Below are 15,251 nucleotides of genomic sequence, written 5' to 3'. Positions count from 1 at the left end.
GAGGAGCACTATGAGGGCATTTACTGGGGCACTATATAGGGGTATTTTATACTGGCATACATTATGGGGACATTAGCTCAACAGCGGGTACTAAGCGGGGGTACAATCATTTTTGGGGGACATTATCTTTATACTATTAGTGTCTGGGCGCAGTTATTTTTTTAGAGCACTGTGTGCCAATAATTGTTGAAGGGGGCACTATCTGTGTGGTAGCAGTATTTCCAGGGGGACTGTTTCTGCAGTATAGTATTGGGGGCACAGCGGGCACAGTATTGGGGCACTATCTGTGTGGTAGCAGTATTTCCAGGGGGACTGTTTCTGCAGTATAGTATTGGGGGCACAGCGGGTACAGTATTGGGGGCACTATCTGTGTGGTAGTAGTATTTCCAGGGGGACTGTTTCAGCAGTATAGTATTGGGGGCACAGCGGGCACAGTATTGGGGGTGGCAGGAAAGGGGGTTCAGAAGATGTGAAGATGATGGAAATGTGGGAAACTAATGTCTGTTTGTTAATCTCTGCAGAGACGGGAGATGCTGAAGAATCATCATGGCGGTCTGGTCTGAATGGAGAAGATGAGGAAAGAGAACGTCTACAACAAAGGTGACATCACTGGATGTAAGAGGTATGGGGCACTATGTAGGAGAGGAGATGCTCCGGCTCCTCCCCTGCCATTTGCAGAAGGAGGATTCAGAGCTGGGTGAGGACAGCCAAGGGGGGCAGCAGGCAGATGGTGGGGGGAACCACAGGCCTTGAGCAGGATTGGGGGAGGGAGGAGAGCGGAGGAGGAGCTTCCTGGCTGCAGCCGGCTGTCTATTGTATGATGTGAAGCATGCAGTGTAGCCAGGACAGACCCCCCCTCTCTCAGTATGATGTGTAGAGACAGGCCGCAACTATAGAATGTCAGCTGTACAGTGTTTGTTGGGAGTGGCCTATTATATGTAGGAGGGGCGTTTAATAATGGGCGAGGCCAAAAAAATGTGCGGCGCGCTTCGTGAGCCGCATTGTTCTTTTCCTGCAGAGCTTTTAGAATCGCCAAGTAAAAGAATCAGCGCAACACGCTACACCCCCCCCCCCCCCCCCCCCCCCGTCCCTGCAGTTTTAAAGATAAAGGGGGCTTTGAAAAATTTAATTAGCACAGCACACTACACATGCCACATTTTTTTGCCTTTCGGACCCCCCCTAGACAAAATTCCTGGGTGCTCCCCTGGCTGGAGTGGATACTTCTGTTTTCACAGCTCACTCCACTAGAGGTGCTGCTTCTACATCTATGGCGGTTGCTGGTGCCCGCTTAGAAGATATTCTTCGGTTGGCAAACTGGTCTCGAGTTTCCACATTTCGTGAGATTTATTTCCGACCATCCACTCATGCATTTTCTTCGGTTATTCAACAGCTTTAAACTTGCAATAGGAGCCTCCGTGTCATGTAATAAAATTGCATGATTTTCCTAGTTTATGACGTAAAGTCATGATTTTAATAAGGACACAGAGGCGAGTATTGCCCCTCCCCTATCTGTTCTTCCCACCCTTATTTTTCTACTATGATGTTTTTATATATAATTGGTGTATTTTTCTATAGATGCTGTTTTATGCTCCATGTTTCTTAATATTTATTAATGTTCACCATTTGCCTTGTTTCTATATTGTCCTGCTTGACTGCTGCATTGGTCTGTTCATTTAGTTCTACAGTACATTAAACTTACATTACCTATGTTCTCTTTATCTGCTTTTTTCCTTAGGATAACAGCACGGGTATTCTTGGTGCTTGAGGTCGAGTTTTGTTCCATTGCCTTGTCTCTACAGTCATCCCGGTTGGATGTGTTCGGATTGAGTTCTTCGCGGTTGGAGTCGGTCCTGTTTGTTTCATGACGGTTTTGAGGATGTGTCTTCATCAAAGAAAGAGGAGGAGCTGTTGGATGCCAGGACTCTTATACTGGGTTAGGGGAGGGTTTGTTGCCATGGTTACCCTGTGTGGTAAAGGTTTTTTCTCTGTGCTGCTATAGAATTTCAGTAAAGAAAGAAAATGCAATACTCGCCTCCGTGTCCTTAATAAAATCATGACTTTACGTCATAAACTAGGAAAATCATGCAATTAACTCACTTTATCTCCAGTGGCTGGTTTCTCAGATTTCACTGAGGGTCACATGACCTGTGATGTCAGCTTCTCTCGTCACTGTGCTGGCCACGCCCCCCTTCACTGCCGTCTACTCTCTGCTAGGATTCTTAACCCCTTCAGCTGCACAGCTCTGCAGGCAGTGAGGAGACAATGCTGGGCACTGAAGCTGACATACTAGAGAGAGCATTGCACAAGAAGGTAGGGGGGAGATCCTGTGTGTATAAGCAGTGTCATTATACAGCTGGGACTTGTAGTTCTACACTTACAAGTTGCTGTTGATTCTCCCAGCACTCAGGGCAGCTCTTGTATCCACTCCCTTAGCAGTGTCATTATACAGCTGGGACTTGTAGTCCTACACATACAACATGCTGCAGAGTCTCCCAGCAGGCAGACATGTCATTTAGGGCAGTTCTTGTATTCACTCCCTTAGCAGTGTCATTATACAGCTGGGACCTGTAGTCCTACACATACAACATGCTCCAGAGTCTCCCAGCAGGCAGACATGTCACTCAGGGCAGCTCTTGTATTCACTCCCTTAGCAGTGCAGGGGGAGGGGCAGAGGTTGTTTTTATTGCATGTAAACAAAGGGCCAGAAAAGAACCAGGAAAATAAGGAAATATATTATATTTTTTTTTCCCATAAAACTTGCTTAGCTCGGTTGTATATCAGATTTTCAGTGCTAAATTATTTTTTTTCATAACTCGGACAACCCCTTTAAATGTCCCTCTTTTTGATCCAATGTATACATTTGCATTATTACATTCAAAATATTTACCCAGAACGTGTTTGTCTGGTTCCTCTCTGTATATTAGAGCCCATCTTATATATTATTTCATTATTTGATGCAGTTGGGATTTTAGAAATTTGTACATTCAAATCATTTTTGTGCCATTTTGTAAGAGAAAACTATTGAAGTGTATAAATGTGCAGAGAAAAATGGATCTTTCACCCAAAGAACCTTAAAGGGAGTCTTTTCACCTAATCTGAGTGTTTTAGACCGCTCAGATCAGGTTATAGACTCTGACCCTCATTACAATGGTACCTTTGTTTTCTGTGTCCCTCGTCCAGATCATGAAAAAAACACTTTTAAAACGTGTGCAAATGAGCTTCTGAAGGTGCCCAGGGGTGGCGTTACTGGGCGATGTGCCCAGAAAAACACACCTTTCAGCCCTCTGCCTCCAGCCGGCGGACGTCACGAGCGGCAAGAGAAGAAGTCAGGCTGGGAGCTGGCCCGCACCTGCGCACTGCTCTGCCCATTATGGGCAGAGGAACAGCTTTTCATATTGCGCATGCGCCGACTGGCTGTCTTTAGTTGGCCAGCGCATGCGCAATAGCTGTTCCTCTGCCCATAATGGGCAGAGCAGTGCGCCGGTGCGGGCCAGCTCCCAGCCTGACTTCTTCTCTTGCTGCTCGTGACGTCCGCCGGCTGGAGGCAGAGGGCCTGAAAGGTGTGTTTTTCTGGGCACATCGCCCAGTAACGCCACCCCTGGGCACCCTCAGAAGCTAATTTGCATACGTTTAAAAAGTGTTTTTTTCATGATCTGGACGAGGGACACAGAAAACAAGGGTACCATTGTAATGAGGGTCGGAGTCTAAAACCTGATCTGAGTGGTCTAAAACGCTCAGATTAGGTGAAAGACTCCCTTTAAGTGCCCCCCTTTGACCGTCCATAAAGTCAGGAGGTATGGCGTTTCAGTCATCAATGTAAGTTAGCTGTGGGACCAACATTAAAAAAAAAAAAAAAAACTACATGACAAGCAGCACAGCCCCCACATATCAGCTGCTCCCCTCCCCTACACAGATCTCCTCTACAGTACATGTACACAACAAGAACTAGGACAACTTCCCCGGCCCTGCCAAATACCAAAGCGTCTCACTGCGAAGTCACACAGGTTGTCAGAGACTACAGTTCCCGGCATGCCCCGGGGCTGCTCCCACGTGACGACACGCCGCCTATGGCGCACGCTGGTTGGCTGTAGAGCGAGATTTGAAAATAGTGCAGGCGGGATCCGGGGCGAAAGTCAAAACGGAGCAGAGTGCGGCGGAGAGCGGAGCCTGCTGACCGGAGACCGGTATGGCTGGGGCTGGGAGTGGAGTGACGGTTCACGGCCGCCATTACCGTGTGTAACTGCCAGTCTTGTGTACTGGACAGTCCGTCTCCAGGCAGATGTGAGCAGTCCCTCTGGTGCGGGGGACACGAGCCGTGTTAGTGCATGGCTTCACATTTATCAGTGATATTCCCTCTCTGTCTGTTTTCCATGACGTCATAAGCTGACGTCACTGCCTCCAGAAGAGGGCTTTATTCCTGTCTATTATAAGTCAGTTATCCTGGAGCCTGCCTGGGATTGTATAGGAGCTTGCCCTCTTCAGGCCTAATCATAGAAGGACCTAGAACTATCTTTTTGTTGCTGTTGTTAAAGAGGTTTTCTGAGATTTTAATACTGATGTGACCTATCCTCAGAATAGGTTATCAGCATCTGCTCTGTGGGGGTCTGACACCCGGGACCCCTGCCGATCAGCTTCCAGTAGATCCTCGTCCTTCTCGCAGCTTTCCTTAGGCCGAGTGACCTCACACTCATCGGTCACATGGCCTAGGCGAAGTTCAGCCCCATAGAAGTGAATGGGGCTGAGCGCGATACTAAGCAGATCCAGTATACAATGTACAGCGCTGTGCTTGGTGATCAGAGATGGCAGCGGCGCTCACAGGATTACTGCTGCCTTCTCAAACAGCTGATTGACAGGGGTCCTGGGTGTCCGACCCCCACTAATCAGATACTGATGACCTGTCCAGAGGAATACAGAGAATAGGTTTTCGGTATATAAGTCACAGAAAACCCTTTTAATTTGGGTTTAAATGGGTTTTCTCATCTGAGACAATGAGGGCATCTCGCTAGGATATGCCCCCAATGTCTGATAGGTGCAGGTCCCAACGCTGAGATCTGGACGTAGGGTCCATTCACACATCTGTATGTGTTTTGCGGATCCGCAAATTGCAGATTCGTAAAACACGGACACCGGCAATGTGTGTTCCTCATTTTGTGGACTGCACATGGCCGGCACTCATAGAAAATGCCTTTTCTTGTCCGCAATTGCGGACAAGAATGGGACATGTTCTATTTTTTTGCAAATGCGCACATTCCGGCCCCATTGAAAATGAATGGGTTCGCACCAGTTCCGCAAAATTGAGGACCAATTTTGCGGACGTATGAATGGACCCATATATTGAGATTGGCTGGAGGACTACGGGCCGGCCACCACCAAGTGTGCTCTTTATAGAAGTGAATGGGAGAGTACCCACCACTCCCTTTCACCTCTATGGGCACGATGGAAATAGCCGAGCCAGTGCTCGGCTATTTTCGGTGGCCCCATAGAAATGAATGGAGAGGGGCTGTGCATGTGCAGTGTGCCCTCCACCACTTTCGGGGCTCCTTTTAGGAGATAGGTGTGGCTCTCAATGGTGGCCCCCATTGCCTCATCATTTGTGAGGTGCTGAAGGACATTGCCTGTGTAAAGCCCCTATTACATTGTAAACGCCAGTGTAATAAACCAAAGCAAACTATTGCCGATCAGTACGTTTATCTGTGCTCGTCCTGCCTGAAGATCGGGCAGAGCCCTAAGCAGACCCTTAGTTCACATCTGCAGTGACATTTCTGGTTTTCTGTTCAGTCCTAGGAGCATAAAACCAAAAATTCGGGAGCACCAGATCTATAATGACGGACACCAATGGCGCCCAATGTTCCCTTATGACTTATGAGTAGAGATGAGCGAACTTCTGTTTTAAGTTCGGCGTCTAAAGTTCGGGGGCGGGTTAGCGGAGAATCCCGATCTGGAACCGGATATGGATTCCGACTTCCGTTGTGGTCCGTGGTAGCGGAATCAATAATCGGCCATTATTGATTCCGCTACCACGGACCACAACGGAAGTCGGAATCCATATCCGGTTCCAGATCGGGATTCTCCGCTAACCCGCCCCCGAACTTTAGACGCCGAACTTAAAACAGAAGTTCGCTCATCTCTACTTATGAGGTCTGTAGGAGTTCCGCCATGGTGTAATTGTGCTGAAAAAAACCCCCCACTGCATGCTGCGCTATATTTTCTAGCAAATATGCCAAAATATGCAACTGAGGCTCCAACACCCATGTGATCCCGCCTCAGCCAGTAAGCCAGCAGTCCAAGCCATTGCTTGTGTGTTGAAGATGAGACTGGAGGAGCACAGTGGGCGAGGGCGATCAAGTGCAGATTGTCATTTTACCCTACCACTCAGTTTTTTATTAAAATGATTCCCCTAGAATACTCCTTTTAAAGGGAACCTGTCACCAGGATTTTGGGTATAGAGCTGAGGACATAGGTTGCTAGATGGCCGCTAGCACATCCGCAATACCCAGTCCCCATAGCTCTGTGTGCTTTTATTGTGTAAAAAAAACGATTTGATACATATGCAAATTAACCTGAGATGAGTCCTGTATGTGAGATGAGTCAGGGACAGGACTCATCTCAGGTTAATTTGCATATGTATCAAATCGTTTTTTTTACACAATATAAGCACACAGAGCTATGGGGACTGGATATTGCGGATGTGCTAGCGGCCATCTAGCAACCCATGTCTGCAGCATAAACCCACTTATTCATCGCAAAATGCCAACACAGCAATTTACCTTGAATACTACAGTCCAATATAGAATATCTTCCATGTACTTTATCATTTATCTACAATAGCCTGCCTACATTCAGTCCGCTACCTGTGCTGTTCATAGTGCGCCTGCGCTGCTGAATGGCAGGAGAAGTCTAAGGCATATTGGTACACCATAGACTTTTTCCAGGGTGTGGGTGCCCACAGAGATGGCTCTGAGTGCCGTCTCTGGCACCCGTTCCCTTGGTTCGCCATCACTGTTATACACAGTAGCCATAGCTAGACAAGAGCCTGTTATGGTTTTTAGTTTGTTTTTTAATCTACTTTTATTCTTTCCCTACAGATACATATTTGAAGTATAGATGAAGGCCTTTAAAGCAGCAGACTTTATAAAGTTGACCTCCTCACTGGAGGAGGTAGTGAAACTGCATGCAGAACTTGAGGTAAGTGTTCAGGCAGCGGGAGGGAGTCTTCTGACCCTGTGGCCTACAAACTGTGAGTCGCCCTGTTTTTGCATAGAAAAAGCTCCTTATTAACATAGCCACACAATAGGAGCAAAGGTGATGCCATTGGTATCAAATCTCATCCCCGCGCTGTGGACATTTTCTGCAATGAAATCCGCACATAACTTGTGGATTTTCTCTGTATGTCCGTTTACGTTGCGGATTTCTGCTCACGTGAATGCTATTTCTGTTCTTTGTATGTGGATGGTAATACTAATACAACACGTCTTGCCTTTCAGTCATGTATGACAGATGTCCCCTGCGAGCCGTCCCGTCCAGACCAGCTATCAGATCAGCGCGTTGTCTGTGACCGTCTTCTGCGTGCCTGTAACCACTGGGCCGCAGAGTCCACCTGCAATGGACAGCATCTACAAAGCCTGGTGCCTCTGGTAGAACTGGCGAGTCGGGGCTTTTGCGTGTCCAGCCCCCAGCGAACGCCTTTCTATTTGGAGAAGATATTATTTCACCTCCTGAAGAATGTCTCCGCACACGAATCTGCGTTTCAGGCCTACACGCAGCTCTCGGATCTCCTATATCTCTACCTCAGTGACTGCCCTTCACAGCACCAAAATGGCGGTGACTTTGCAGCTGTTGCTAAAAGCAGCTTTCAGTGTCTGTGGAAGGCGGCAGGAGAACGTGAGCAGAAATCCGGTGTCAGCCCGTATAACCGGGAAGTCCTGTGTCTGCGCCTACACTCGCTGCGGTTCCTCATGTTGGTGGAGCTGTCGTCTTCTCATGCCGACTCTCCCGTTACCATTTCTCGCCATGCCAAATATGCCACTTTGGCCTTTGAAGCCAAAGGGAAATCTTGCAGCCAAAGTGATGCCTGTTTTCTTAGTGAAAGCCTGGAAAATCTGTTGATTAAACCTTTACAGACTCAGAAGAAATTAACCCACCCGTGGGCCTTGTCGCTGGTGGACATAACATTGGAGAGGATTCGGGTGCTCTGTAAAAGCGGCTGCCTCCACCAGGCCAGTGAGGTCATCCAGCAAGCCATTCCGTGTCTGAAGGAGTCCGATGGCTGCTGCCAATCTGCACTGGGGCTTTTAAACTTTGCCATAGAAATCCATGAGTGGAGAAAGTCCTTTGAGATTGGGAAGCGTCTGACGCAGATGGCAGAGACTGTTGATAGGGTCTCCTCCCTTGGGGATGGTTGGCAGTGCCATGCCCTCAGTGAGTGCTGTCAGTTTACAGTTTCATGTCTGGATGGTCGCCTCAAGCATGCTTCCGACTCGGCGAAGCAGGGAGCACACGCTGTTCTTAGTCTGGCCAGATTTCTTGAGGCACACTTTAAGCTATTGGAGAAACAAGTTTCTGTGGTATGTACGTTAATTCCAGTGAGGGTAGTAGTTAGCAGTTTTTCCATCTTTTGTCAATATAAGTGATTCATACAGTGATTTTGTTCTTTATAAGAGATGATAATCTGCTCCTAATATGTATGTAATGATATATTAGTATAATATAAAAGGGTGTTCCCATAAGGGTCTCCCAATGCACGGGAAAAATCTGTGCAGCCTCCACAGACGGGTCCAGACTTGAATGGGTCCGTGAACCGTCTGCATCGGTGCAAGGCACGGAGAGAAACCCCACGGAAGCTCTCCATGGGTTTCTGTGCCTCTGTTCTGCATCGCACCTTCCGAATTGTGGACCCATACAAGTGAATAGGTCCGCATATGTGATGTGGTGTGCGCACGGCCGGGGCCCGTATATTGCAGGCTGCAATACAGGTAACAGCCGTGTGCATGAGGCCCAACAAGAAGTATTATGCCCTATCCACTGGGACCCTTAACGGTCATGAGAACAGGGGTCCTGTGTCCCACACTTGGGTGGAATGATGGTTGAGTATGCACATCACCTCTCCATTCACACTGCAGGGCTACTGGTAATAGCAGAGCAGCTATATTCGGCAGTCCCATAGACTTTGGACAGAACGGTGGTGCTTATGCTTGTCCATCGCTCCATTCAAACATTGGACATAGAGATCCATGGGAGTCCCAGCAATTGGGCTCCCACCAATCTAACAGTTATGCCCACTGGATAGGAGATAACGTCTTGGTAGTGGAGTACCCCTGTAAATGCTATGTACACCTTTGCAGCCACTTTTGCTAATGCATCTAAAATGAAGCAACTTTGCAAATGGCCTTGATTTAAAAAAAGGTGTTTTGGGTCTACAGCTCCCATACAGACCTATGTGCCTCCATGGTAATGCTGTGTAGTCTGATCTGCAGTTGTACCCCTTTCCATCTGTCCCCTATTTACTAACTTTTCAAGTTTCTTAGGGAGGCTGGAGAACAGCACTGGAAGTGGTGTGGGATTCAGCTTGTGACTATAGTGGTTTTTAAAGGGGTTTTCCGAGACTTTCACTGATGATCTGTCCTCTGGATAGGCCATCGGTATTTGTTCGGTGGGGGTCCCACACCCGGAACCTTTGCCAATTACGCTGTTTGAGAAGGCACTGGTCTTCTGGTGTCTCCCACAGCCTTCTCCGTGATCACACCGCACAGCATTATACATTATACAGCGGCTATGCTTGGTTTCGCAGCTCAACCCCATTTACTTTAATGCACCTGAGCTACTCCTAGGCCACATGACCGATGAACCTTACGTCACGTGGCCTAGGCCAGGGATGGCTAACCTGCGGCTCTCCAGCTGTTGCAAAACTACAACTCTCATCATGCCCACACTGCCTACAGCTATCAGCCTACAGCAGGGCATGGTGGGAGTTGTAGTTTTAGTTCCCTGGCCTAGGCCACGTGACGTCAGGTTCATCGGTCATGTGGCCTAGGAGTAGCTCAGGTGTATTGAAGTAAATGGGGTTGAGCTGCGAAACCAAGCACAGCCGCAGTACAATGTATAATGCTGTGCTGTGCTCCAGTACTGCGACCGCCGGTTCCTTTTTAGACAGCTGATCAGGGTGTCAGACCCCACTGATCAGATACAGATTACCTATCCTGAGGATCGGTCATCAGTATGAAGATCTTGAAAACTCCTTAAAATTTTGGTAAAGTCTGATCTATGCCACCACATTAGATCCCAAAGAAGGATACCCATATATAGAAAGATTGCCTTGGAAGTCATCATTTTGTCTGTGCAAACCATAATTAACACTTCAGCTACATTTGCTGTGCACTATTGCATGTGTATTTTTCTCTCAGGTTCCTAGTGATGGGTCTCGCCTACTCCGATCCTTAAAACAGCAGCAGTTCTGCGGCCTTCAGCAGTTTACAAACGTGGCCTGCTCCTTTCTCCAAAACTGCAAGGTACCAGACATGAGGTTGATGCTGGTTGTGACTTGTATGTGGAAGTCCGGGGTTAGACTGTGGTACAAGCTGTTGTGGACTGTGCTATGAAAGCTTTTGCTGTACGGTTTGTCTGAATTTACAGGCCGTGGATTTGCAGAAAAGTACAATACTGCATGTGGATGGGGTTATGAAAACTTTCCACAAGTAGCTGAAAACACTGTCCACGAAATCTGCTGCAGGTTTTCGCTGCCTTGGACTTTTGCTGCTTCTCCCCTGCACCGTACATTAAAGTATGGCCTCATGCACACGACTGTTGTGTTCCGTTCTGCAAAATGGGGTTCCGTTGTTCCGTGATCCGTTTCCGTGTGTCTTCCTTTATTTTTGGAGGATCCCCAGACATGAAGGAAAGTAAAAAAACATCTAAGTCAAGTTTGCAATGCAAATGATAGGAAAAAAACTGACGCGGATGACAATCTTGTGTGCCTCCGCGTTTTTTCACGGACCCATTGACTTGAATGGGTCCGCGAACCGTTTTGCTGTGAAAAAAATAGGACAGGTTATATTTTTTTGACGGACTGGAATCACGGACGCGGATGACAAACGGTGCATTAGCCGAGTTTTCAACAGACCTATTGAAAGTCAATGGGTCCGCAGAAAATCACGAAAAATGGAACAACGGACACGGAATGAAACAACGGTCGTTTGCATGAGGCCTAACCCAGAGGATTTTATTGGAAAATAAGTTTAGCTTGTTAATCTGCTTTTCTGTTATACGGCTACACTGCCGCATCATCCGTGTTTTTTTTTTTTTTTCCCTGGATGAATGCAGATGGGTGGGCAGACAAGGTGGCAAATGGCAGCCATTTTCTCTCTTAAGCAAATGGCAATAATCATGTACACAGAGTTAATACAAGGCACTAATGTATTGTGATTGTCCATATTGCCTCCTTTGCTGGCTGGGCTCATTCTTCCATCTCATTATACACTGTTCGTTCCAGGATGACGACCACCCTGTAATCCAGCGGTGGCCGTGCTTGCACACTGTAGGAAAGAGGACTAGCCTCTCTGGTGGTTGGGACTGTGGGAGTGTGCATAGCCTGGTGCTTTTTCCTATAGTGTGCAAGCATGGCCACTGCTGATGGATTGCAGCCGTGGTCATAACCATGGACACGAGCAGTGTATAATGTGATGGAAAAATGAATCCAGCCAGCAAAGGAAGCAATATGGACAATCACAATACAGTAGTAAGTGCCTTGGATTAAATTACTCTATATAAATATTATTTGCTATAGTGAGACAGCCCCTTAATTTCTTTCTTATGACCCCCAACTGTTCCACTGAACCTAACTTAAATCGGCTTTGGGCTCTGTGGTGATCCGGTTGTTGTGACCGTTATACGGATACCAAAAAGTGAGCCTCTCAAAGGCTTTGTTTCTTTACAACGTAACCCCTATCCTGCAAATAGGGAATAAGTGGTGGGGGTCTGACCGCTGGGGTCCCCGCTGATAATGGGGAACTTTGCTCCCTGTTTGAATGAAGCAGCAGACACACATGCGTGTCCGCCATTCCTTTCTTCTTTATGAGACTGCTTGAGGTAACCAAGTCCAAGCGCTCAGCTGTCTCTGGAACCCCGTAGAGCAGAATGGAGCATGCATGTGAGACCGCCGCTTCATTCAAACTGAGGAGCAGGAGCCCTATTCTCACGATCAGTGGGGGCCTCGGCAATTTGACCCCTGCCAATAATACTTACCCTGTTCATAGCAGATATGTTGTCTTCAAGAGGTTGTTCACCTTCAGTGACTCTTTTTCTAAACAACCCCAGACTGGCGGTGGTGATCTGGCATCAAACCGGATGCTGGTGTGGGGAGACCTGCAGATCCGGCCAAAGATGAAGCAGAAACCCAGGGGTGGGGGATGACGTTTTTGTGATTACCACTGCGGATCTAGCCACACTGTGGGGTCTGTACAAAGTGTCACTAAAGGTGAACAATCCCCTTTAAAATACCTTGGGCCTTCCTTGTGCTTCTCAGACCACCATATGCACAGGCTGGTAGTCTGCGACACTGTCACCCAAGAGTACAGGGAAGAGAAGGAACCATGTCAGAAAGATTAAAAAGAACACCGCATATTTTAACTTCATTAGGGCTGCAGCTAACGATTATTTGAATAATCGATTAGTTGCCGATTAATTTCTACGATTAATCGATTAATCGGAAAAAACGACAAAATTACCAAACAGAGAGGTTTATATGATCTTACTTGAAAAATTTTGTTCAAAGGCCATATTAAAACAAATTGTGGACGACACTATTATGGGGGATCTGTGGACGACACTATTATGGGGGATCTGTGGACGACACTATTATGGGGGATCTGTGGACGACACTATTATGGGGGATCTGTGGACGACACTATTATGGGGGATCTGTGGACGACACTATTATGGGGGATCTGTGGACGACACTATTATGGGGGATCTGTGGACGACACTATTATGGGGGATCTGTGGACGACACTATTATGGGGGATCTGTGGACGACACTATTATGGGGGATCTGTGGACGACACTATTATGGGGGATCTGTGGACGACACTATTATGGGGGATCTGTGGACGACACTATTATGGGGGATCTGTGGACGACACTATTATGGGGGATCTGTGGACGACACTATTATGGGGGATCTGTGGACGACACTATTATGGGGGATCTGTGGACGACACTATTATGGGGGATCTGTGGACGACACTATTATGGGGGATCTGTGGACGACACTATTATGGGGGATCTGTGGACGACACTATTATGGGGGATCTGTGGACGACACTATTATGGGGGATCTGTGGACGACACTATTATGGGGGATCTGTGGACGACACTATTATGGGGGATCTGTGGACGACACTATTATGGGGGATCTGTGGACGACACTATTATGGGGGATCTGTGGACGACACTATTATGGGGGATCTGTGGACGACACTATTATGGGGGATCTGTGGACGACACTATTATGGGGGATCTGTGGACGGCGTAGTTATGGGGGATCTGTGGACGGCGTTAGTTATGGGGATCTGTGGACTGGACGGCGTAGTTATGGGGGATCTGTGGACGGCGTAGTTATGGGGGATCTGTGGACGGCGTAGTTATGGGGGATCTGTGGACGGCGTAGTTATGGGGGATCTGTGGACGGCGTAGTTATGGGGGATCTGTGGACGGCGTAGTTATGGGGGATCTGTGGACGGCGTAGTTATGGGGGATCTGTGGACGGCGTAGTTATGGGGGATCTGTGGACGGCGTAGTTATGGGGGATCTGTGGACGGCGTAGTTATGGGGGATCTGTGGACGGCGTAGTTATGGGGGATCTGTGGACGGCGTAGTTATGGGGGATCTGTGGACGGCGTAGTTATGGGGGATCTGTGGACGGCGTAGTTATGGGGGATCTGTGGACGGCGTAGTTATGGGGGATCTGTGGACGGCGTAGTTATGGAGAGGGGGATCTGTGCACTGTTATGGGCATAACAGTGCACAGATCCCTTTCCTCATAACAGTGCACAGATCCCTTTCCTCATAACAGTGCACAGACCCCCCTCCCCATAGCAGTGCCATAGACAGATCCTCCCCCCCTTCCCATAGCAGTGCCATAGACAGATCCTCCCCCCCTTCCCATAGCAGTGCCATAGACAGATTCCCCCTTCCCCCTAACAGCCCCGGCCCCGATGCCTGCATCTTTATTTTACCTTTTTACAATGACGCTCCCGCTCCTGTAACAGCCAGGCAGAGCGGACGGCGGCGTAACGTCACTCAATCACGTGACGCGCCTGCTCCGCCCACTTCATGAATGAAGGAGGCGGAGCAGGCGTGTCACGTGAGTGAGTGACGTTACGCCGCCGTCCGCTCTGCCTGGCTGTTACAGGAGCGGGAGCGTCATTGTAAAATGGTAAAATAAAGATGCAGCGCCCGCCCGCCCGAATAGCAACGAATCGGCGATTATTCGATAACTGGATTCGTCGACAACGAATCCAGTTATCGAATATAATCGATTACATCGATTAATCGTTGCAGCCCTAAACTTCATTATACAAATATTGTGCTTTTTTTTATTTATTTTTTATATCCTCAAGCAGAGGGTCTCTCAAAGGGAATGTGTAATAGGTGCCACTTCTTGATGACTTTCCTGCAGTTATCTGCTTATCTGTCATTCTGACCCTGCCAGTAATGATATCACCTCTGTGTACAGATAAGACAGGGTCCATCATTTACAATAGGTGATGTCACCTCTTATATAGTCTTCCCTTGTACAATGCCCTCTGCCCAGAACACTCTCCCATAGGAGTCAGTAGGGTCCGCTCTTGACCATTGTGTGTAATATCACAGGTTGGCAGATTGTGGCTCTGCACCACTGTAGCGAGTACAGTCTACATTATGGAAGGAGTACCTGCATCGATAGGTTGATATCCTGAACCTGACTCCTCTGTAGGAGTTTGAAATTGTCATTTGGTTTCTTTGTAGGACGTGAAAACCGATGAGTTGCAGCTACTGATGGGAGCCTGCAAAGACGGCGTGTCCAGGATGCTGATCGCCATACGGGGCCTTTCTGCTCAAGACACCACAGAATTCTTAAATATAACAGGTTTATTACTCACCCACAATGTCTGTGTTAATACAAAACTGACTTGGAATTGGAACATTTTTTTCCATTCAAAATCCATGTCTTAAATGGGTTATCCCATAATTAAAGGGGTCGTGCCACCTGTTTGTAT

General features: G+C 47.8%; 1 protein-coding gene across 1 annotated transcript in view; it reads left to right on the top strand.

The window, feature by feature from the left end:
* Nucleotides 1–4,103: 4,103 nt before the first annotated feature.
* The window catches only part of ESPL1 (extra spindle pole bodies like 1, separase), a 102,952-nt gene continuing 91,804 nt past the window's right edge, over nt 4,104–15,251 (top strand). The window contains 5 exon segments of the mRNA XM_044288289.1: nt 4,104–4,184; nt 7,086–7,185; nt 7,485–8,564; nt 10,401–10,505; nt 15,001–15,121. Coding sequence (XP_044144224.1) covers nt 7,105–7,185; nt 7,485–8,564; nt 10,401–10,505; nt 15,001–15,121 — 1,387 coding nt within the window. The 5' untranslated portion in view covers nt 4,104–4,184; nt 7,086–7,104.

This window comes from Bufo gargarizans, chromosome 3, assembly GCF_014858855.1.
Source record: "Bufo gargarizans isolate SCDJY-AF-19 chromosome 3, ASM1485885v1, whole genome shotgun sequence".
NCBI lineage: Eukaryota > Metazoa > Chordata > Amphibia > Anura > Bufonidae > Bufo > Bufo gargarizans.
This window is presented reverse-complemented; position numbering and strand designations above follow the sequence as displayed.